Below are 21,003 nucleotides of genomic sequence, written 5' to 3'. Positions count from 1 at the left end.
CAAGGAACACCAGTAGACGCAGAAAGGAGGTCTTCCTGCAGCTTCCCTGGTCTGATTAGGGGCAGAACTTTCTGGAAACTCATGACTGCCACAGATCCTCTCTCCTGGGGCAGCTTCGTGGCCTCCAGGAAGCAGAGAGTTGGTGCCGGGAGGGACCTCACTGTATGAGGCCCCTCGCAGTCCCCGCCCCTGATGCCACCGTGGGAGGCTGACGTCCTTCCCCCTGGCCTCGTGCCCTCTCGGCTAAGATGCTGCACAAGCCCACGTTCTAGCCACATCTTGGTTCCTCTTCGTTCCGGTTTCTCCTGCTCATGGGACGTGCTCTGCGCGTGTGAACAGACGGCTTCTCCTGTGACCCTTCCCTTCAGTCCAATCTAGGAGGCCCCAGCCGGAGAACCTAGGGGGGCAGAGGACCAGGCATCGTTCCCTCCCCGACACCCACGTCAAGTGGCCTCCGGGAGACTATTGCTCTCGTCATGTGCCCAGAGGTCAGGGCAAGACAAATGTCACTTCTTAAAAAAGCTGAGCTAGGCCCTGGCCGGGTTTGCTCAGCGGTTAGAGCATCGGCCTGCGGTCCAGAGAGACCCGGGTTCGGTTCCTGCTAAGGGGTTGCAGTTTTTCCCCGGCCCTGGTTGGGTTGTGTGGGTGGCGACCACTCAATGTGTCCCTTTCACATCGATGCTTCTCTCCCTCTCTCCCTCCACTCTATCTCAACAAAAACACAGAAAAATGTCCTCAGGTGAGGATGATAAAAGCTCATTTGGAACCTCTTTCTCTTCTCCCGGTACCTGGTGATACGTATGGTTCTGGGACCCAGATGTTTGACTGCGATCTGGCTCGTGGCTTTTATGTATATTAACCCAAGCTTCGGAGGGAGCGAGGGAGAGGTGTTCGAGAAGAGCAGGAAAGTACAGGCACTGGGGTTTGACGGGGGTGCACAGGGGTTTGACGGGGGTGCACTGGGGTTTGACAGGAATTTGACGTGGGTACACTGGGGAGAGAGGGGGAGAGAGAGAAACATTGTGAGAGAGACATCAATTGGTTGCCTCCTGCATGACCCCCACCAGGGCTGGGGATCAAACCTGCAACCCAGGTACGTGCCCTTGACTGGGAATCAAACCCATGGTCCTTCTGTCCGAGGGCCAACGCTCTAACTACTGAGCCAAACCCGCCAGGGCTAGCTGACCAGTTTCAAAAGTCTCCTCCCCCCTGGGAAGCCAGGCAGGGTTGAGGAGGGGGAGGGGGGGTAGCATTTACACTGGTTAACCTTGTCTTGGTTCTTCTGGGTTATGGACACTGGTTAACCTTGTCTTGGTTCTTCTGGGTTATGGACACTGGTTAACCTTGTCTTGGTTCTTCTGGGTTATGGACACTGGTTAACCTTGTCTTGGTTCTTCTGGGTTATGGACACTGGTTAACCTTGTCTTGGTTCTTCCGGGTTATGGAGTCTTCCCACTCACTCAGTCTCTGTGGGTAAATGCCCGCTGCTCCCCCCCCCCCTCACCTCTCAAGCTGGTGCCTGGGTATCGAGCAGGGTTTGTGTGAATCCAGAGCCTGGCGTGGGCTCCTGAATGTATGTGAGGAGGCCCCGGGCGCCCTCTGCCGTCTCTGACTCCCCGCTGTGGTCCGAGCGTCCCCCTCTGCCTGCTGAGGGGCACTGGCTGCGCCTGGCTTTGGGGTGTCACCCTGGCAGCTGCTCCGCAAGCCGAGGCCCCGGCGGGGCCTGTGGGCTGAAGTCTCTGTGCACAGTGTCCGCCTGGACAGCCCCACCTCCCCACGCCCGCTGGAGGCCCGGGAGGGTTCTGGGTCCCGCACGCTGACTCGCCTGCATGGAGCTGCGCAGCCCACCGCTGCCAGGACCTCTGTGCGCGCTGGGGAGGGTGGACCCCGAGCTCCCCTGGACCACAGCCCGTAGCTTTCCCAGGCTGCACCTGGAGGGGCGGCCACCAGCCCAGGGGCCCGGATCACCGCCCCACCTGCGGTGCCTACTGCTCCCAGAAGGCTGATCCGAGCTCTCTGCTGGGCCTCACTCATCCCTGGCCCCCCGCCCCACACCCCACTTGCTGGAAGTGATGGGCTTTTCCCTCCTGGGCCGTGGGACCTCCTCCTGGGAACATAGCGCTTTGCTCTGACAGTAAAGGTACCTGAAGAAGTTGCCTTCTTCTCTCCAAGATGCCTGCGTCTTAGGGCTGTGGACTTACCGAAGCTCATAAAGGAGTTAGGCTGAGCCCAGAGCAGAAACTGCCCTTGGTTTAAAAGGCCCCCGTCCTGAGCTGTGATTTCCCTGACTGTCCTGAAATGACCCCTGTAAACACGGATAAGATACACGGGGTTCGCGAGGACCCCTCAGAAACTGACGTGACGTTATCAAAATATTCGTGACGGAGTAATGTATGCGCTTCTTCACGAACACATCAAATAAGAAGACCTAACGATGGCATTCATTTCACGATAGCGACAGTAGTATTTGATATTTCAAGGTGTCTGTGACAACTGACGTGTAATATGAAAATGACTGACTTTTAATGGTGACAAAGACACAAGTAACGACGTCACTGTAAGTCGCTGACCACCTTCATGGTGGAAGAAAGGTGTGCATTTCAACAATAGGTTCGTGAAAGACGAAGATGAAAATGTCTCCTTGCTTAAGTTCACGCACCCCGAGTTCTGCCCCGACTTCTGCAGGGTCAGACCCTGTGCGAACGGTGGTGCCTGCCCTCCCTGGACGGGTGATGCTCCTGGGTGGGAGCAGCAGGAGCAAGGTTGTAAGATGTGAACATACAGCTGCAGACATCCCAGAAGTGTTCCCTGCTATACCACCTCCTGGGGAGAGGACTGTATAGAAGGTGAAGTGTGGACATAGCTCAACATTTTAATCTCTCTCTTCCCACAGGGGTTCCATCACTTAATGCTTTACTTTGCTGGTGTTTTATTTTATTTTTTTCTTTATTGGTTTTTAGAGAGAGGGAGAGATAGAAACATGGATGAGAGAGAACATCGACTGGCCGCCTCCTGCACGCCCCCCACTGGGGATCGGGCCCACAACTTGGGCATGTGCCCTGACCAGGAATCGAACTGGAGACCTCTTGGTGCAGGGTCGACGCTCAACCACTGAGCCTCACCAGCCAGGTGCTGGTGTTTGAACATCATTTTTGATTCTCAAATGCTGCATTTGAGTAAGAATGCAAAAGTGTTTTTTAAAAAGTAGAGATCTAGAAGTCACGGTGTGTGTGCGTGTCTCTTTTTTCCAGTTCTGCCAGCTAAGCCCGAGAACATTTCTTGCAACTTCTACTATAAGAAAAACTTCACTTGCACCTGGAGTCCGGAGAAGGAAGCCAATCGTACATGGTACACAGTCTGGAGAACGTAGTAAGTACAGGAGCCACGCGGTCAGTGGAGAGGGGAGGGGCCGAGGCTGGGAAGTCAGTGTGTTCTCAGTTTCAGCTGCTGGGGGACCGCTGTTGCCTCCAGTGGCTGCTCACAGCCCAGCTGAGGGGGTCAGAAGCTGTGGGGCGGGGGTGGGGGAGCCGGGGCTGTGGTCTGGCTGACAGCCGTCTCCGGGCACACGCACAGTGGACAGATCTGTCTGCTCCTGCAGTCATCCACCTTCCTCCTCCTGGGACGTGTTGTGACACCTCATCCTTCATGGATGCAGGTATGATGGGAGGGCACTGTCTGCCCCAGGTTCGCTGTGTGGCCCGCCCTCAGTAATCCGCCAGGACAGTGGGTTCCAGGTGTTCTCTGCCTCAGGCTGCCCTTTTTATTCAAATTTGGCCAGAATAAAAGTTATAAAGATAGTATTATAATTCCAGCCCAAACGCAGGTGTTCAGTGAGCGTGTGCAGGGGTGTCTGGAGTGCTGGAAGGGCCCGTGAGCTCCATGGCACCTTCCTGTCGCCCGGGAGCCTGGAGGCCCGAGTTGGCACCTGCCGCCACCAGCGTCCGGATTCTCCATTCAGAACGAGAATCTGTGGCTCCAGGTTTTTGTTTTGTTTTACAATAGATGGTCTCGTGTATACTCTTCTTTTCACGGTGGAGAGGGGGGTCCACCCCTGTCTCACAGGGGAGAGGGCGGAGAGGGGGTCCACCCCTGTCTTGCTGGGGAGAAGGCAGAGAGGGGGGTCCACCCCTGTCTCGCGGGGGGGAGGGTGGAGAGGGGGGTCCACCCCTGTCTCGCAGGGGGAGGGCATAGAGGGGGTCCACCCATGTCTCACAGGGGAGAGGGCGGAGAGGGGGTCCACCCCTGTCTTGCGGGGGGGAGGGTGGAGAGGGGGGTCCACCTCTGTCTCCCAGGGGGGAGGGCGGAGAGGGGGTCCACCCATGACTCGCAGGGGGGAGGGCGGAGAGGGGATCCACCCATGTCTCGCAGGGGAGAGCGCGGAGAGGGGGTCCACTCATGTCTCGCAGGGGGGAGGGTGGAGAGGGGGGTCCAGCCCTGTCTCGCAAGCGAGAGGGCGGAGAGGGGGTCCTCTCAGGTCTCGCAGGGGGGAGGGTGGAGAGGGGGGTCCACCCCTGTCTCGCAGGGGAGAGGGCGGAGAGGGGGGTCCACCCATGTCTCGCAGGGGAGAGGCCGGGGGCGAACATCTCTCCGGCACTGAGGGGCGGGGTGTGGCAGAGAGGGGGGCACTGACGGGCGGGGTGTGGCAGAGAGGGGTCCGAGCAGGCGGAGAGCAGAAGCTTCCGGCCAGAGGGGTGGGCCTGCCTGAGCCACAGCCCGGTGCCAGGGCAGGAGAGCCGCTGTCGGCCACGGTAAACCAAAGGACCCGTTTTCCACAGAACCTTACTTACAGACACCAAATTCAAATTTCACGCGCGTTTTCACAGGCCTCAAAATATTATCCTTTTTATTTCCCCCTGACATTGAACCGTGTGAAACCTGTCCTTAGCCTGTGGGCCAAGGAGGGACAGGGGTGGGCTGCACTTGACCCTCGAAAGGCCCCAGAGCCACGGTCCCCGAGACTCCCGCCTCCCGTCCGGGCTTGCTGGTCTGGTCCCCCGCGGGGCGGGAGGTGTTAGCAGAAGGCAAACGTGCAGACTTCCCGAGGTTTACTCCCTGTGTCTGTTTCAAGGAGTCATTCCCGCCCCCTCCCTTCCATGGCTTCCTGTGGCTGGTCGTCATCACGTAGAGTTAGGGACCGAGGTGTCCCCAGGCCTTGGCACAGCCCCTCCTGATGGCCTCAGGTTGCTGGGCTCCCCGGGGCTCCCACTGGCCGTACTGCTGTGAGGTTTGCACCAGACTGTCGCCCAGGCCGAATGGAGGGGTCTGCCTGCGGGCCGTCAGCTCCGAGAGCCGAGGGCAGTGGTCCACGCTAGGGGCAGGAATCCCACCGACGCCCAGAAACAGCAGGGACCCACTTTCCTTGGGGCGCAGGAGAGCTAGACGCCTTCTGGAGACAGGGGCGCTGACCGAGGTCTGCAGGGGCTTCCGAGGGGCAGAAAGGGGGGTGGGTTTCTCAAAGTGGATAAACGCACAGACACTCGGCTGTGGCCCTGGAGCCGGTGAGACGGTGACATCATGTCCCCTGCCCCGTGGCCGCCCGGCTCACTGCCCCTGGCAGCCCTGTGCGGGGGACATGCTGCTCTCCTCATGTGAGAGGGCGAGACGAGGCGCGGACGGCACGAGGCTGGCCGAGCACAGGTCAGCAGGGGCAAAGCTGGATGCAAACCCCTCCCTCCGAAGACGGCGCCGCCACCCCACACAGCCCTGCCCTGGACGCCCTTTGACCGCGGCCCTGGAAGGCCCTGGGGCTCTGTCTACTTCCCAAGGTCCGCGCCTCTGTGTGTCCAAGCGCTGCGCCCTGGCCCCCGCCCAGCCAAGGTGGCACCGGGGATGTGCGTGGGCCCCCTTTCTGTCCCAGACACCCCCACCTCCTGCAGGACCCCAGCCTCGCGACCGGCCACGCCCACCCCTGCCAGTGTGCGCGTGTCCATGAAGTGACAGCTCGGGAGGATTCACACGCTCTAGGGAACAATCTTAATGCGTTTTCTGAAAATAATATACACCCAGTGGTAAAACGTTCAACCTGAAACATATAGAGAATTTAAAAATCACCCCAAATCCCACATCCCCAAAGGTAACAACTTGAACATCTTGATGAAGACCTTTCCAGATACCTCTTAGAATAGGTATGTAAATTCATACGCTCTGTAGGTGTCACTGTTCCCGACATAACATGCTTCCTTCTCTTTCTCCCCAAAGACAGAAATAGGCGCCTTTCCATATTAATAAGTATAGATGCACTAAAAACCATCATTTTAAATTCTATTTATGTGTCAACAGTAATTTACTTAACAAGTCCTCTTTGATTTTTTTCTATTAAAAACAAGTCCTCAAGGTTAGAATGTGGGATTCTAGGGCCCTATGCATTGCTTGTTACCAGTAGGAAACGCGTTATAAGTGTAGCTTCTGATGGACTGGTAGGTGCAAGGGGGTCTCCGGGGTTCACAGCACCCCAGGCAGCCGGGATCTGATCTCTCCATGGAGGTGAGGAGGGGTTTGGAAAGACGGGTAACGGATTCGGGTCTATACAGTTCTCGAGAGAAACCCAGCCCGAACCCAACAAATACATGCTGAGTACATGAAGTGTGGTTGTTTCCGAACTGCCGAACCCAACTCACGCTGAATCGTTCTTTCCTTCAAAGCTTGAATGGAAGGGCAAGTGATATTTGTACCACCTCGAGTGAGAATGGCACCTGGTGCTCCTTCCTCTCTCCAAAATCTCCAATAACCCCCCCAGACAATTACACCATCCAAGTGGAGGCTCGGAACGAGGGTGGAGCCGTGGTATCTGACCTAACACATTGGTACTTAAATGCCGTAGGTAAGTGTTACTGGATATCTATATCCTTTTTTTCTGAAAATATACCCTCCCCCTTTTAAAATCCTCAACCAAGGACATTTTCCCATTTATCTTCAGATTGAGTCTGAGGGGGGAGGGGAGAGAGAGAGAGAGAGAGAGACATTGAAATGAGAGAAAGGCATTGATGGGCTGCCTCCTGCACGACCCTGACCAGGGCCAGGGACTGAATCACAACCGAGGTATGTGCCCTTGACCAGCATTGAACTTGAGACTCTTTGGTCTGCAGGCTGACACTCCAACTGCCAAACTGGCCAGGGCCAACTCGTATTCTTAATTTCTTCACCTTTTTGGCCCATATCCTCAAACCACCCCCCCCCCCAATCTGGCACCCTACAAAAAGTTCTCTGTATCTATGAGTCTCTCTCTGTTCTGCTTGTTTTTTATATGTAGATTCAATTGTTGATAGATGGGTATTTATTGCCATTTTATTGTTCATATATTTCTTGTTCTTCTTCAAGAAGACCCTTTAACATTTTATATAACACTGGTTTGGTGGTGATGAACTCCTTTGGCTTTTTCGTATCTGGTAAAATCTTTATAATGTCCATCGATTCTAAATGACAGCTTTGCAGGAGAGAGTAATCTTGGTTGTAGGTCTTTGCTTTTCATCATCTTGAGTATCTTTTGCCACTCCCTTCTGGCCTGCAAAGTTTCTTCTGAGAAATCAGCCGACAGTCTTATGGGAGCTCCTTTGTAGGTTAATAACTGCTTTTTCCTTGCTGCTTTTAAGATTCTCTCTTTGTCTTTAATTGTTTGCATTTTGGTGATGATATATCTTGGTGTGGGCCTCTTTGGGTTCTTCTTGTTTGGGACTCTCTGTGCTTCCTGGAACTTGTATGTCTGTTTCCTTCACCAAATGAGGGACGTTTTCTGTCATTATTTTTTCAAATAGGTTTTAAATTTCTTCCTCTTTCTCTTCTCCTTCTGGCACCCCCATGATGTGAATGTTGGTGTGCTTGAAGTTGTCCCAGAGGCTCCTTATACTACCCTCATTTTTTGTTTTTGTTTTTGTTTTCTTTTTGCTGTTCTGATTGGGTGATTTTTACTACCTTATATTCCAATTTGATGATTTGTTTCTTGGCTTCACTTTCTCTACTATTGATTTCCTGCAAATTATTCTTCATTTCAGTAATGCATCCTTCATTTCTCTGGGCCACAGGCTGATGCTCTAACCGCTGAGAAAAACTGCCCAGGGCCATCCTTCATTTCTGACTGGTCCTTTTAATGCTCCTGAGGTCCTCACTAAGTTCTTTGAAGTTCTCACTAAGTTTCTTGAAATTCTCACTAAGCTCCTTGAACATCCTTATGACCAGTGTTTTGAACTCTGCATCTGTTAGATTGCTTATTTCTGTTTTGTTTAGTTCTTTTGTTCTGTTCTTTCATTTGGGACATGTTTCTTTGTCTCCTTATTTTGGCTGCCTCCTTGTGTTTGTTTCTATGTATTAGTTAGAGTTGCTATGTCTCCTGGGCTTTCTAGGGTGGCCTATTGCAGTAGGTGTCCTGTAGGGTCCAGTGGCACAGCCTCTCTGATTACCCAGCTGGGCCCTCGAGGTACACCCCTCGTGTGGACTGTCCACCCTTCTGTGGTAACTGAGCGTTGATTGCTGTTGGTATATCAATGGGAGGGATTTACTCAGGCTGATCAGCTGCAAGGACCGGCTGTGCCCACTGACCACTGGCCTCTGACTCCCTTGGAGGGTCAGCTGTGCAGGGCCCACCACACAGCAAGACTTACTTCAGCAGGGTTCTGGTACCCCTGAGTCCACTCCGTGAGTGTGTCACTTGTAGAGGTGGTTGGGTGGTGATGCTTTGATGTGGTCTGAAGCTGTCCACTGGGTGTGCTGGCTCTGGCGCAAGGTCAGCCAGTTCCTGTGTGCTGCCTGGGGCCACCAGGCATAAGCTACAAAGTGATCTGCAGATGGTGCTGCTTGTGCTGGGCTTGGAGGTGCCCGGGCAAAGCCACGTTGTGAACCAAGGCTGCTGCTTCTAGTGCCAGGCCTGGGCCACTTGCAAGAGGTGTGGGGCTCGCTGAGGCCAGATGCTGCTTGTTTGAGAGAATTTAGGAAAATCTGAAGTAGGAGCTAAGACAGACCAATCCTATGGTAAAGCCACTGGAAACAGCTTGGGTGGGCCCAAAAGTTAGGTGGTGCGGGGCTCAGGGAATCACCAGGGCGGGGCAAACAGTGTGAGTCAGGTTGTTGGAGTCCCAGATATGGCGGCCATCTGCTGTACCCGTGGGGGAAGGGCTCACCGAAGGAACAAAGGCCGCCACCAGCACATCTGTCCAGGAGAAAGCTGCCCCTCCAGCCCTCACCCGATGCCAAACAGCTCAGTTCTTCCCTGTGTGTCTCTGGTGCCTTTCAAGCTGCCTCCCCCACGCTGGAGAGTATTGATGTGGCCTCTTCTCTAATCTCGTACTTGTAGGACTTGCATTCAGCTTGATTTCAGATGGCTCTGAGTGATGGTTGTTCTGTAGCTTAGTTGTAATTTCAACGTGGTTGTGGGAGGAGGCGATACTGTGTTTACCTACACGACATCTTGACCGGAAGTGCTCAAGACCATTGTTTTAAATGTTTTGATGTAGCCCGGCCAGTGTGGCTCAGTGGTTGAGCGTCGACCCTGCACCAAGAGGTTGCCGGTTGGATCCCTGGTCAGGGCACACGCCCAGGTTGTGGGCCCGATCCCCAGTGGGGGGCGTGCAGGAGGCGGCCAATCAATGTTCTCTCTCATCGATGTTTCTATCCCTCTCTCCCTCTCCTTTGCTCTCTTTCTAAAATCAATAAAGAAAAAGAAATAAAAAGATTTTGTCTAGGAAGCCTGGTGTCCGGGCACCCTCAAGGACAGTTTCTGCTCCTGTATTTTATTTCTCCGAATGGGCCATGTTTTCCTGTGTCTTTGGATGCCTTGGGATTTGTTTGTTGAAACCAGGCATTTGAAAACGGTCACTTTGCCTGGTCTCAGCAGGATGGTGGCCTCCGAGTCTAGGGATCAGCCCAGGTGAGAGCTTCAGGCCTCCGGTCTGGAGCGCTTCTTGCACGCTGCTGGCCCAGGTTCTCTGTGCACACAGGACTGCAGAAGGCCCATTTCTGCACCCACAGCCTCCTGCCCTGGGCTCCGGAGGGTCCCAGGCTCCCTGCAGTTTTCCGGAGCCGTGGCTCTGCTTTCCCGCAGCCCTGGCCTCAGACAAGTAGAGGCCACTCTCGGTCTTTCCCCAGGAGGTCAGAATTGGTAACGGAGGTCTGCTCTGCTCTCCCTGGCTTGAGGACGGGGAGTAGGAATGGGTTTCTGCCTCCTAGACCCAGACCACCCTCGTGCTGGGGCGGGGAGGACGGGGGCAAGCGCGACCTCTCCCGCCTCTTCGAGGGTGTGTTCCCTTGGCCACTGCGAACCACGGCTCCGACTGGTTTCCAGAGCTCCAGCCAGACTGGGAGAGGCGGCTTCTGTGTTTTTGTTTTATGTTTCTAGGGCGGGACAAAAACGCGGACTTTTTAGTCCATCACTTCGCTGGCATCACTCAGTACACACCGGTTCTTAATGAGCAGTTCTGAGGGCCCTCTTTAATCAGGGCGAGCGTGAGTCACGTGTCCTCGGGGACGTCATTGTGGGTGAAAGAGCACCACAGTAGGGTGTGTGCCCACGCTGCCTGGAGGTGGTCTAAGTTAACGAGGAAGGGCAGGAAGGCTGGGACGAATGAATCCCAGCTTGGCTTCGCGTGAGAAAGTGATTTAGCTTCAAAAATCTCAGTTTTACCTTCTTACAAATGAGTGTAACACATGTTAGGTGGATGAAAGGAATCAATACAATGGTTCTTCTGAAAAATACTCATCGATTGCTCAATAAAAATCAATCTTATAAAGAGTGCTTCGTCTATCTATTGTTTATAGCTCCATCCACCCTATGGCCACACAGATGGATGACCACCCTTTAGTCCAGGAATAATAAGTACAGACTATTTTTCGAGAAGCTACAAAGAGCTTTCTGAATATGTTTATCCAATGTCTTTATTTTATTTATTTATTTTTAATCTTTATTGTTGAATGTATTACAGATGTTCCTCATTTTTCCCCCATTGACCCCCTCCTCCCCACTCCTGCCCCCCTCCTGCCTTTTCCCACACTGTTGTCTGTGTTCATTGGCTAGGCATATATGCATATAAGTTCTTTGGTTTATTTCTTCTCACTTTCCAACCCCCCCTTCCCTTTGAGATTTGTCAGTCTAGCAACCAATTTGTACTTCTTAATCCCTTCACCTTTTTCACCCATTCCCCCAACCCACCTCCCATCTGGCAATTAACAAAATGTTCTCTGTATCTATGAGAATGTTTCTGTTCTGCTTGTTCATTTTGTTTATAGACTCAATTGTTGATTCATTGCCATTTTGCTTGTTCATATATTTTATCTTTTTCTTCAAAAAAAAACCCTTCAATATTTCATATAATAATGGTTTGGTGGTGATGAACTCCTTTAGCTTTTCCTTGTCTGGGAAACTCTTTATATGGCCATCGATTCTAAATGACAACTTTGTAGGGTAGAGTAATCTTGCTTTTCATCACTCTGAATATCTCTTGCCACTCCTTTCTGGCCTGCAAAGTTTCTTTTGATAAATCAGCTGACAGCCTTATGGGAACTCCCTTGTAGGTAACTAACTGCTTTTCTCTTGCTGCTTTTAAGATTCACTCTTCATTTTGAATCTTTTGCATTCTGATAATGATGTGTCTTGGTGTGGGCCTCTTGGGGTTCATCTTGTTTGGAACTCTCTGTGCTTCCTGGACTTGTATGTCTGTTTCCTTCACCAAGTTAGGGAAATTTTCTGCTATTATTGTTTCAAATAGGTTTTTGATTTCTTGTTCTCTCTCTTCTCCTTCTGGCACCCCCCAAGCGAATGTTGGCATGCTTGAAGTTGCCCCAGAGGCTCCTTACACTGTCCTCATTCTTTTGGATTCTTTTTTCTGTTTGCTATTCTGATTGGGTGTTTTTTCCAAATCGATGTTTTGCTTCCTGGCTTTACCTACTCTACTATTGAATCTGTGTAAATTATTCTTTATTTCAGTTAGTGCCTTCTTCAATTCTAACTGTGCATCCTTCATTTCTGACTGTGCATCTATGATTTCTGACTGGTCCTTTGTATGCTCTTGAGGCCCTCACTAAGTTCGCTGAGGTTCTCACTAAGTTCGTTGAGCATCCTTATAAGCAGTATTTTGAACTCAGCATCTGTTAGGTTGCTTATCTCCATTTCACTTAGTTCTTTTCCTGGGGCTTTGTTCTGTTCTTTCATTTGGATCCTGTTTCTTTGTCTCTTCATTTTGGCTGCCTCTCTGTGTTTGTTTCTGTGTATTACTTAACGAGAGGTATGGGGCTAGCTGAGACCAGATGCTGCTTGTTTGAAAGAATTTAGGAAAACCTGAAGCAGGCTCTGAGACAGGCCAATCCTATGGTGAAGCAACAGGTAACAGCTTGGGTGGGCCTGAAAGTTGGGGGGGGGGGGCTCAGGGAATCACTAGGGCGGGGCTACCAGTGTGAGCCAGGTTGCTGGAGTCCCAGATATGGCTTCTGTCTGCCGCCCCAGGGCAGGGCTCACCAAAGGGACCAAGGCCTCTGACAGCACGTCTGTCCCAGAGAGAGCCCCCTCTCCAACCCTTGCTCCAATGCCAAACAGCTCAGTTCTTCCCTGTATGTCTCTGGTGCCCCTCGAGCTGGTGCCCCTCGAGCTGCCTCCCCTCCAAGCTTAGAGGGAGAGAGTCCGATAAGTCCGTGCATGGTCCCTTTAGGGAGCTGCCTGGGGCTCCAGCCGCCTCAGCCTCCCTGAGCCTCAGTTCCTGCTGGTTTTCCAGCCAGAAGTTATGGGGATTCTCTTCCTGGCACTGGAACCCTGAGCGGGGCACCTGGTGTGGGACGGGGACCCCTCAGTCCTCAGGGAGGACCTTCCTAGCCAAGGTGTCCTCCTGATTTTTATCCACCTCACGTGGGTGTGGGACCAGCCCGTCCCCTCCGCCCTCCTCCTAGTCTCGATGTGGCTGCTGCTTTAATTCCGTAGTCGTAGGACTTCATTCAGCTGGATTTCAGGCGGTTCTGAAGGATGGTTGTTCTGTAGTTTAGTTGTAACTTTAATGTGGTTGTGGGAGGATGGATAGCGTTTACCTACCCGACACCTTGACTGGAAGTCCTATATTTATTTATTTATTTATTTATTTATTTATTTATTTATTTATTTTTAATCCTCACCCGAGGACATTTTTTGATATTTTATTCAGATAGAGTGGGAGGGAGAGAGAGGAATAGAGAGAGAGAAACATTGAAGTGAGTGGCTGCCACCCGCATGACCAACCAGGGCCGGGGACAAACTGCAACCTTTGTAGTTTGTCCCCGGGGAGGTACGTGCCCTTAGCAGGAACGGAACCCTGGTCTCTCTGGACCGCAGGCCGACCCTCTAACTGCTGAGCCAAACTGGCCAGGGCTACCCAGTGTCTTTAATTCCATGGATCTCAGTAGGGATATTGCTTTTCCAAAGCCCCCAGGAACCGCAGAGATGAGACCGCTGATACCAGGCAGGAGAGTGAGGGTGGGGTTCCCAGGGCGCCGAGGGCGGGGTTCCCAGGGCGCCGAGGGCGGGGTTCCCAGGGCGCCGAGGGTGGGGTTCCCAGGGCGCCAGCAGAAGCTGGAATCAGTGGGCTTTGTTTGAAAGAAAAACAGCGAGGTGTGGAAGGCTCCCTGAAGAAGCTCACACCCTTGCACTTAGTCATTCTGGCCCAAGGGGATTCAAGGAAACCATCAGACCAGACAGAGAGGCAGCTGTCCCCCATCCACGCAGGGGGCCTCCCGAGAGCTCGGTGTTCATGCTGCATTTGTGAGGACACCCAGTTCTGCTCAGGGAGCGTGACCATGAGAAACTGGAAATACTGTGAATGCACAGTGATGGCGACAGGGTCAGATAAACTCTGTCCACAAGGTGGAGCCTCGTGGAGCTTTGAAGGCTCTGAACGCGAGGGGTCTGTGCTGATCCGCGTGGTTCTTGAAAAAGAGAAAGGTTGAGGTAGCACACCATCGATTTTGTTTGAAAAATACGCAAACAATTACATAGCAGAAGTCTGAAAAGACACCAATGTCTTAATCATGGTTATCTCTGGTTGATGGCATTATGGCTAATTTAAAGTTTTTCTTTGTATTTTTCTTTCTTTAAATTCTTTTTTTTTGAAGGAGCCTATGTTACTTAATAACCAGGAAAAAAATACGTATTTTTAAAGAGAGGGATTTTGGGTATGAACGTTTGTAGTGTTTATTCTTCCATCCTGGGGGTGAGGGAGAGAGGCAGGAGGGGGGAGGGGAAGGGAGGAGAGAGGAGAAGAAGGGAGTGGAGGGGAGGAGAGGGGAGGGGAAGGGAGAAGAGGGGAGGGACGTGGAGGGGAGGGGAGGAGGGGGGAGGGAAAGGGAGGGTAGGGTAGGGAGGGGAGCCAGACAGCTCTTTGCGTCTTCTTGCTCCATTCCGCTCCACATACCTGACCTCATCAATAAAAGGCTGATTGCAGAAAAACCATAGAACCCTCCCTCTGCTCTCGGACCGTGTTCCTGCCTGGAGGGAGCAGCCGTCCACACGCCCCCCAAAGCCCCGGCACACAGCCGCACCGCCACTTCCTTCGCAGGCTGGTGGCGTTTCTGGCTTCTGTTCTTCTTTTCTCAATTTTTGGGTGGATGTTATTAGCACTTTCTGATCTTTTTACAAGTATAAATGGTTTTAATTTTCAGTAAGAATCGAACCACCTACGATCATCAGTGTGCAACCGGTTTGGGGCATCAATCGGACGCTTCAGATACGATGGAAAAGGCCCGTGTTGGCCCCCGTCTCGTCCGACTTAAAGTACTTGCTTCGATACCGAACTGTGAACAGTGCCCGCTGGGTAAGTGACGCCATGGTGCCGCGCTGGGAGAGGGCCCGAGGCAGAGAGCTGCCGACAGCTGCTGTTGACCGGGACCACTTTTCTCTTCTGCATTGAAAAGAGAAGCTGGAGAGCAGGGCATCCTTCGCCCGGTGGCCCTCTGGGCTGGGGGCGGGAGGTGTTGAACAGCAGGCACCCTGCATCTAAGCGGGCGGGCAGGTGGCGCGGTCAACAGGGAGACCTTTTCTTTAGCCTTTTGCCCTGGCCTGTGTGTTGGCTGCCAGAGATTCTAGGGCTTGGTTATTTTCTTTTTAATTTTTCAACTTTTATAAAGTTGGGATGTATAATACCCATTTAGAAAACTGAACAAAATATAAGTGTTGCATTTAATAAATGGTCATTGTCAGCTTAATAATATAAGCTCTCTTAATTATTATTAGCTCCCCTTAGAGCTGTTATTCAGATTTTCATGGTAATGACTTCTTTGCTTTTTATTGTGGTTTCAAGCCTGCATCCCTGAACCACATGGTTTGAGACATCGTGTAAATGGAATCCATACATTTGGTACTTAGTTTGCCTTGTTTTCTCATTGTTGTGCTTTTAAGAGTCATTCATGTCATGGAGTGCTGGAGCTGATACTTTTCATTGCTGTGTAGTATTCCGTTGTGTGAGCACAATAGAGTCACGGTTGCACTTTGCATACACCCGACGTTCATGAGGTTGCATAGCTTTTCATGTGTTTATTAGCCATTTGGAGTTATTCTCTGTGAATTCTTTATTTAAAACTTTTACACATTTTTTTTTCTGTTGGGCAGTCTGTCTGATTTTTTAAAAAACATATATTTTTATTGATCTTTTAGAGAGACGAAGGGAGAGAGAGATAGAAACATCAATGTGAGAGAGATACGTTGATTGGCTGCCTCCTGCACGCCCCCTACTGGAGATCGAGCCTGCACCCAGGCATGTGTCCTGACCGGGAATCGAACCAGGACCTCTCAGTCCATGGGATGATGCTCAATCCACTGAGCCACACCGGCCCGGCTCTCTGGTTTTTAAACGGACCTGTAGGCGTTCCCTATATACTGTCTGAGTCTTTTATTTGTTGTGTGTTGCAAACGGCTCTCACTCTGTGGCCAAGACTGTTCACTCTGTGTGGTGACTTTGGATGAACAGACTTCTTAACTTCAGTACCGTCACGTTTTATCAGTCTTTTCCTTTACACTTAGTGCCTTTTGTACCTTCGGAAGTATTCCTTACCTCAAAGGTCAGAAGTTTTCTGCATTTCCTCCAGTGCAGCCTGAAATTATAGCAACTCTGTGGTAAACACCCTCCTTTATTGGCTCTGAGCTACTGGTCAGTTAAACGGGTTGAATCTTCACTACTCCCCCTACGCAAGATTTGCTAACACACCTTCACCACCTTGTCACTGTTGGGTTTTAACCCCAGCCGGGGCGTTTGACCTGCTCCCTTTGAATTTCTTCACGTTGGTTTTTCCCATCATTTCAGCCTGTTCAGTGCCTTCCCCGCCCGAACTTACAGTTAACTTACCTCCTCCTTCCTGACTTTTCAATTACACTTACAGTTGACGTTTTACTTCCTGACGTTCAGTATCTCCAGGCCGGAGAGCACTTCCTTCTGTACCTGTATTTAACCCTCAGCAAGAGCGTGGCTCCATCAGAGCCCTGCGGTGAACCTCGGACCGTCCAGACATCCGCTTCCCACTGGCGAGGACAGTCGTGTCCCCGGCTTCTGAGTGTACCCGAAACCCCCACAGCCTCTCAGCCTACCTTTCCCACCTTGTCCGTGAGGCTATTGCTGGACTCTGGCCTTTGCTAGAGCCCCTGGGTGCCACGTTCGCCGCATCCTGTCCTGGTCTAGAACTTTCGGGAAATTAGCTGCTTCACTGTCCCGTGTTCACGACGAGAGAGAGAGCGATGCCCACTCCTCTCGGCTTCCCTTCCGCGCCAGCTCGGGCTCCTGGGACCCGGCTGAGTGTGACTTAAGTCTCCCTGATGAGTAGCTTCTCGAAACCAGGAGCCCGAGCAGGGTCCACCTTCCTCACACCACATGGCATGGTCTCAGCAAACCTGAGGAACTTCGGGGGTGACCTCTGTTGATCTGGGCCCAGAGTCTGCTGGGATAGGACACAACGAGAGAAATAAAGCAGGTCTCTGTCCCTCTGGAAAATGGCTAAATCGTGCACGGTCCTTCCTCCTGCTCCCCCAGAGGAAACGCAGCCAGTATCGCCTTTCAGCACCACGGTCTGCACCCAGGACACCAACCCCACCTTCCACGGTGCTCCCCGTCACCTGCGCACAAAGGTCCGGATTCCTGACCCGCCGAGACCTGGCCGCTGTGGACCCTCCCACCTCAGCTGTCATCTGGCCCTCGTCCCCCAGCAGTTCTGAGGCTGGTCTCCCTGGCCTCATGTCCCTTCGCTGTCTGTCCCTCTTCTCCTGCCCCGCCCGGGCTTGGAGCCCGCCCTTGTTGCCCTGACACCCGGCACCGCCACTTCCTGTCGCCGCTCCCCAGACAGACTGCGGGGGCCTCGCTCGGACACAGACACCTGGGTTCTCGTCTTTGTTTTCCTTGGCCTGGGCCCTGTGCCCAATAAGTGTTGGTTTAACTAACCTCTGCCCTGGAAAGGCTGGTTCTGAAGCCCGTGGGTCCCTAATAGCCAGCACAGATTCGTGTGCCGCCGTGTGGGTGCAACGTGCCTTCTTCTCCGGATCGTAGTCTTTGCAGGCACCCTGACATCGAGGCACACCGCTCTGTAGTTTGTAGAGCAGGACATTGCAGTGGGGAGAGCTGAAATCACCCCCAAGATGGCAAGGTGTGTAAGCTGCCGACCTGAGCCCAGGGGTCTGGCTCCGAGCTCAGTCATTCACTGGGCGCCGGTCAGCACCCTCCACCGTACCTGCTGAGGCCCTGGTCCGAGTGGCCTTCGCAGAGCGAGCCTGTGCACCCCCAGAGGGAACCCGGGGCTGTTTCGGGAGTTTGATTTAGGCTCTGTACCAAGACTTCTGACTCATCTCCTAGGACGTGAACAGCTTGAGGGAGCTGGATAGGGCGCGAAGGAGCGATTGTTCGAGACACCCAGGTGAAGTGAGTGTTTTGGTTGGAGTCGTTGCCTGTGTTGAGTTGTGGGCGTTTTAGATCGAAGCCTGTACATGAGGAAGGATCGGTCCTGGGCCCTCAGGGCAGAGGCCCCGGCCCAGCCACGCCAGGCGCCGTGTGAGCACCCGGCAGCCTCTTCCCTGTGGGCCTCGGCCGCGGAGCACGGGCGTGGAGCCGCGTTCGGAGGGGCGCTGGGCGTGAACCCAAACAGACCCGTGGGCACATCTGCAAGATCTCAAACACAAATATTTTAACAAGCACGGAAAGCAAAGCAGAACTCTAGACGTCTAGCACATGGACTGGCGTTGCCTTCATTGTCATTTACACGTGGTTGGCCTTCTAAGTCTCAGTCTGGCTCCAGCTGGGCCCGTACGAAGGGGAGGGGGGAAGGCTCCTCTCCCGGAGACCCAAGTTAGGTTTCCAGCCCCCTGCTCTGCCTCTGCAGCAGCAAAGTGACCCCCCGCCCCTGTCCATGCCGGCTCACTGGGCTGCGACCTCAGAAGGACCCTCCGAGCTGGGGCTCAGCGTGTGGCCACAGACACATCCTCACATGACCCAGGCAGGCCCAGGACCTCGGGTGCTGTTCTCACAGCTCACACGCAGGAGCGCCAGGCCATCCTCTCACAGGCTCTGCGCGGCTCGTGTGCCCATCTCGTGTGCGCGGCTCGTGTACGTGGCTCGTGTGCCCATCTCGTGTGCGCGGCTCGTGTGCCCATCTCGTGTGCCCATCTCGTGTGTGCGGCTCGTGTGCGTGGCTCGTGCGCACGCTCAGCCATCAGATGTGCCTGGCGGGGCTGTTTGTTCTTACTCATCAGCTCGATGCCAGTCAATGCAAACCAACAGCGGAGTCCCTGTTGCAGCGGCGCGGCTGCGTCAGAGAGAGCTGTGTGCCGTGGGAGGTTGGGTCCAGAGTGCCACAGTCTCCCATTACTAACGGGGACGCAGGTGCAGAAAGGAGTTTTATTCACCTGCCCCACCCTCCGCTCCAGGAGTGTCCGCATGAATTGCTGAGGTCCTTAGCAATCTGACCGGTCACCCACAGGCCAATCATTTGAAATGGAAGATTTGGGGAAGGGAGAGAGTCAGGGGGTGAGGGAATCTGAGTTCTGACCCTGTTTCTGCTGGTGACAAACGCTGAGATTCCAGTCACTGACGTCTGAGTCTTGTCCATGACGGGAGGCTGAACCTCATGCCATGGGGGTCTCGGTGCTCTACTGTCCCAGGAGGCCGTCTCTCTGGGTGTTGGAGGCACCCCCAGAGTTTTAACTGAGACCCTGGCTGCCTGGGTCCAGGACTCCACCTTGCTTTTCCCCGAAGCGCACGACTGCCCACTCACATCAGCTTAGACACAGGCCTCTGCCGCACAGGCTCAGAGCTGGGAAGGGGGCGGAGCTCACGGGGCGGCTCACCCCCATTGGGTGCAGGGGGTCCCCAGGCACTTGTGGAGGTTTGTTCATGAAAGCACAGATGGTAAAATTTGAGATTCGTTCTGAAGGGGTGCGAGAGGGCTTGGGAGTGAAGAAGAAAAATAGAAAGATTACTTGTCTCCCCTCAGTTCAAGGGTGTCTCTGCTTTGCAGATGGAAGTCAGCTTCGAAGAAAAATGGAATGGAAGCCAGACCTACAACCTCGTGGGGCTGCAGCCGTTTGCGGAATATGTCGTGGCTCTGCGGTGTATGCCCAAGGGGTCCCAGTTCTGGAGTGGGTGGAGCCTGGAGAAGCGGGGGACAACGGAGGAAGGTAAGCTGGTCTCGTGAGTGCTTCCCGCCTGCTCGGGCCAGGGCGGCTGGGTCCTTGCTCTGGGGCTTGTCAAGCGTAGCCCCTGGGAATCAAGAGCCCCCGTCCCGAGCCTGGGTGTCTGGCCCTTTCCCCCTGACCCTCAGGAGAAGCCGGCCTCCTCTGATGGTGTCAGTTACGGTAGCATCCTTCAGCCCCAGAGGCAACAGATCTGATTGCAGCTTCAATACTCTTGCAAAGGTCTTGCCGTATCATAGTTAAAGATCTCCTTCATAAATTAAAGTGCACATTGTAAACCCTGGAGGTCTCACTAAAACCACAAACAAAGGTGTGACTAACGAGGGGGGGGGTCACACCCTTCGTGACAAGGGGGGGAACTGAAAAGGCCCGTCGGATCGGGGTTCGAGGAGGAGGTGCAGCACCAGGTCTGTGGGTGTGCCTGAAATCCCGGCCTGGCCCCAGTGACTGGGCAAGACATCTGCCCGCTAAGCCTCAGTGTCGTTACTGTTTATTCCCCTTTTCGGTAATGGAATGTGATTTGTAAGATGGAGTTAGTGTTAGCAACTACTTTTCAGTGTTATTTTATTTTATTTTATTTATTTATTTATTTTTTTTTATCCTCACCTGAGGACATTTTTCCATGTTTTGTTCAGGTAGAGTGGGAGGGGGAGAGAGGAAGTGAGAGAGAAACATCGATGTGAAAGGGACACATCGAGTGGCTGCCACCCGCACGACCAACCAGGGCCGGGGACAAATTGCAACCGAGGTACGTGCCCTTAGCGGGAACCGAACCCGGGTCTCTCGGGACCGCAGGCCGACTCTCTAACCGCTGAGCCAAACTGGCCAGGGCTTCAGTGTTATTTTAAAGCCCAAATGAAACACTCAGAAATGCAAGATTTCCTGGGGTCGTTTCTGGTCCTCCGAGGAGCCCAGAGGAACACAGACGCGCCGCCCTGGGAGAGAGCGAGCTGAGTGGTGGGTCGTGGGCAGATGGCTCAGGGGCTCGCGCTGCGGGCTGCCTCTCTGCGAATCCGGAGCCTGGCCCGTGCCGACCCCAGCCGACGGCCGCGCACGCGTGAGGAACGCCTGGGTTTTCCAGCGCCGCTCTTACCAGGGATGAGCTGGACTCGGGCGAGGTGTCATCGGTGGTCTCCTCGCACTCAAAGGGGACACGGTGCTTCTTTTCCAAGTTCCTCAGGCTGCCTGTATCCCTTGGTTACGGCCCCTCCCTCATCCACACGACATCACGCCCCTCTTTGCTTCCACCCCACCCTGCTGCTCCCCTTTTTCTGTCACGTCTTCCTGCTGCCCTCGTATAGAGACCTTTGTGGTGGCATCCAGGGCCCGCCTGGACACTCCAAAACAATCTCCTCATCCGAGATCCTGACTTAATTGCACCTGCAAAGTCCCTGGGCCACGTA

The 21,003-nt window shown here is 53.4% G+C and overlaps 1 protein-coding gene across 1 annotated transcript in view; it reads left to right on the top strand.

Annotated features, from left to right (window-relative positions):
* Nucleotides 1-21,003, top strand: part of IL31RA (interleukin 31 receptor A) — a 42,468-nt gene that overhangs the window by 2,920 nt on the left and 18,545 nt on the right. Inside the window, exons 2-5 of the mRNA XM_036278802.1 lie at nucleotides 3,252-3,369; nucleotides 6,642-6,820; nucleotides 14,599-14,750; nucleotides 19,426-19,585. Coding sequence (XP_036134695.1) covers nucleotides 3,252-3,369; nucleotides 6,642-6,820; nucleotides 14,599-14,750; nucleotides 19,426-19,585 — 609 coding nt within the window. The remainder of the gene's footprint in view (nucleotides 1-3,251; nucleotides 3,370-6,641; nucleotides 6,821-14,598; nucleotides 14,751-19,425; nucleotides 19,586-21,003) is intronic.

This window comes from Molossus molossus, unplaced genomic scaffold (genome assembly GCF_014108415.1).
Source record: "Molossus molossus isolate mMolMol1 unplaced genomic scaffold, mMolMol1.p scaffold_m16_p_3, whole genome shotgun sequence".
NCBI classification, from domain to species: Eukaryota; Metazoa; Chordata; class Mammalia; order Chiroptera; family Molossidae; genus Molossus; species Molossus molossus.
This window is presented reverse-complemented; position numbering and strand designations above follow the sequence as displayed.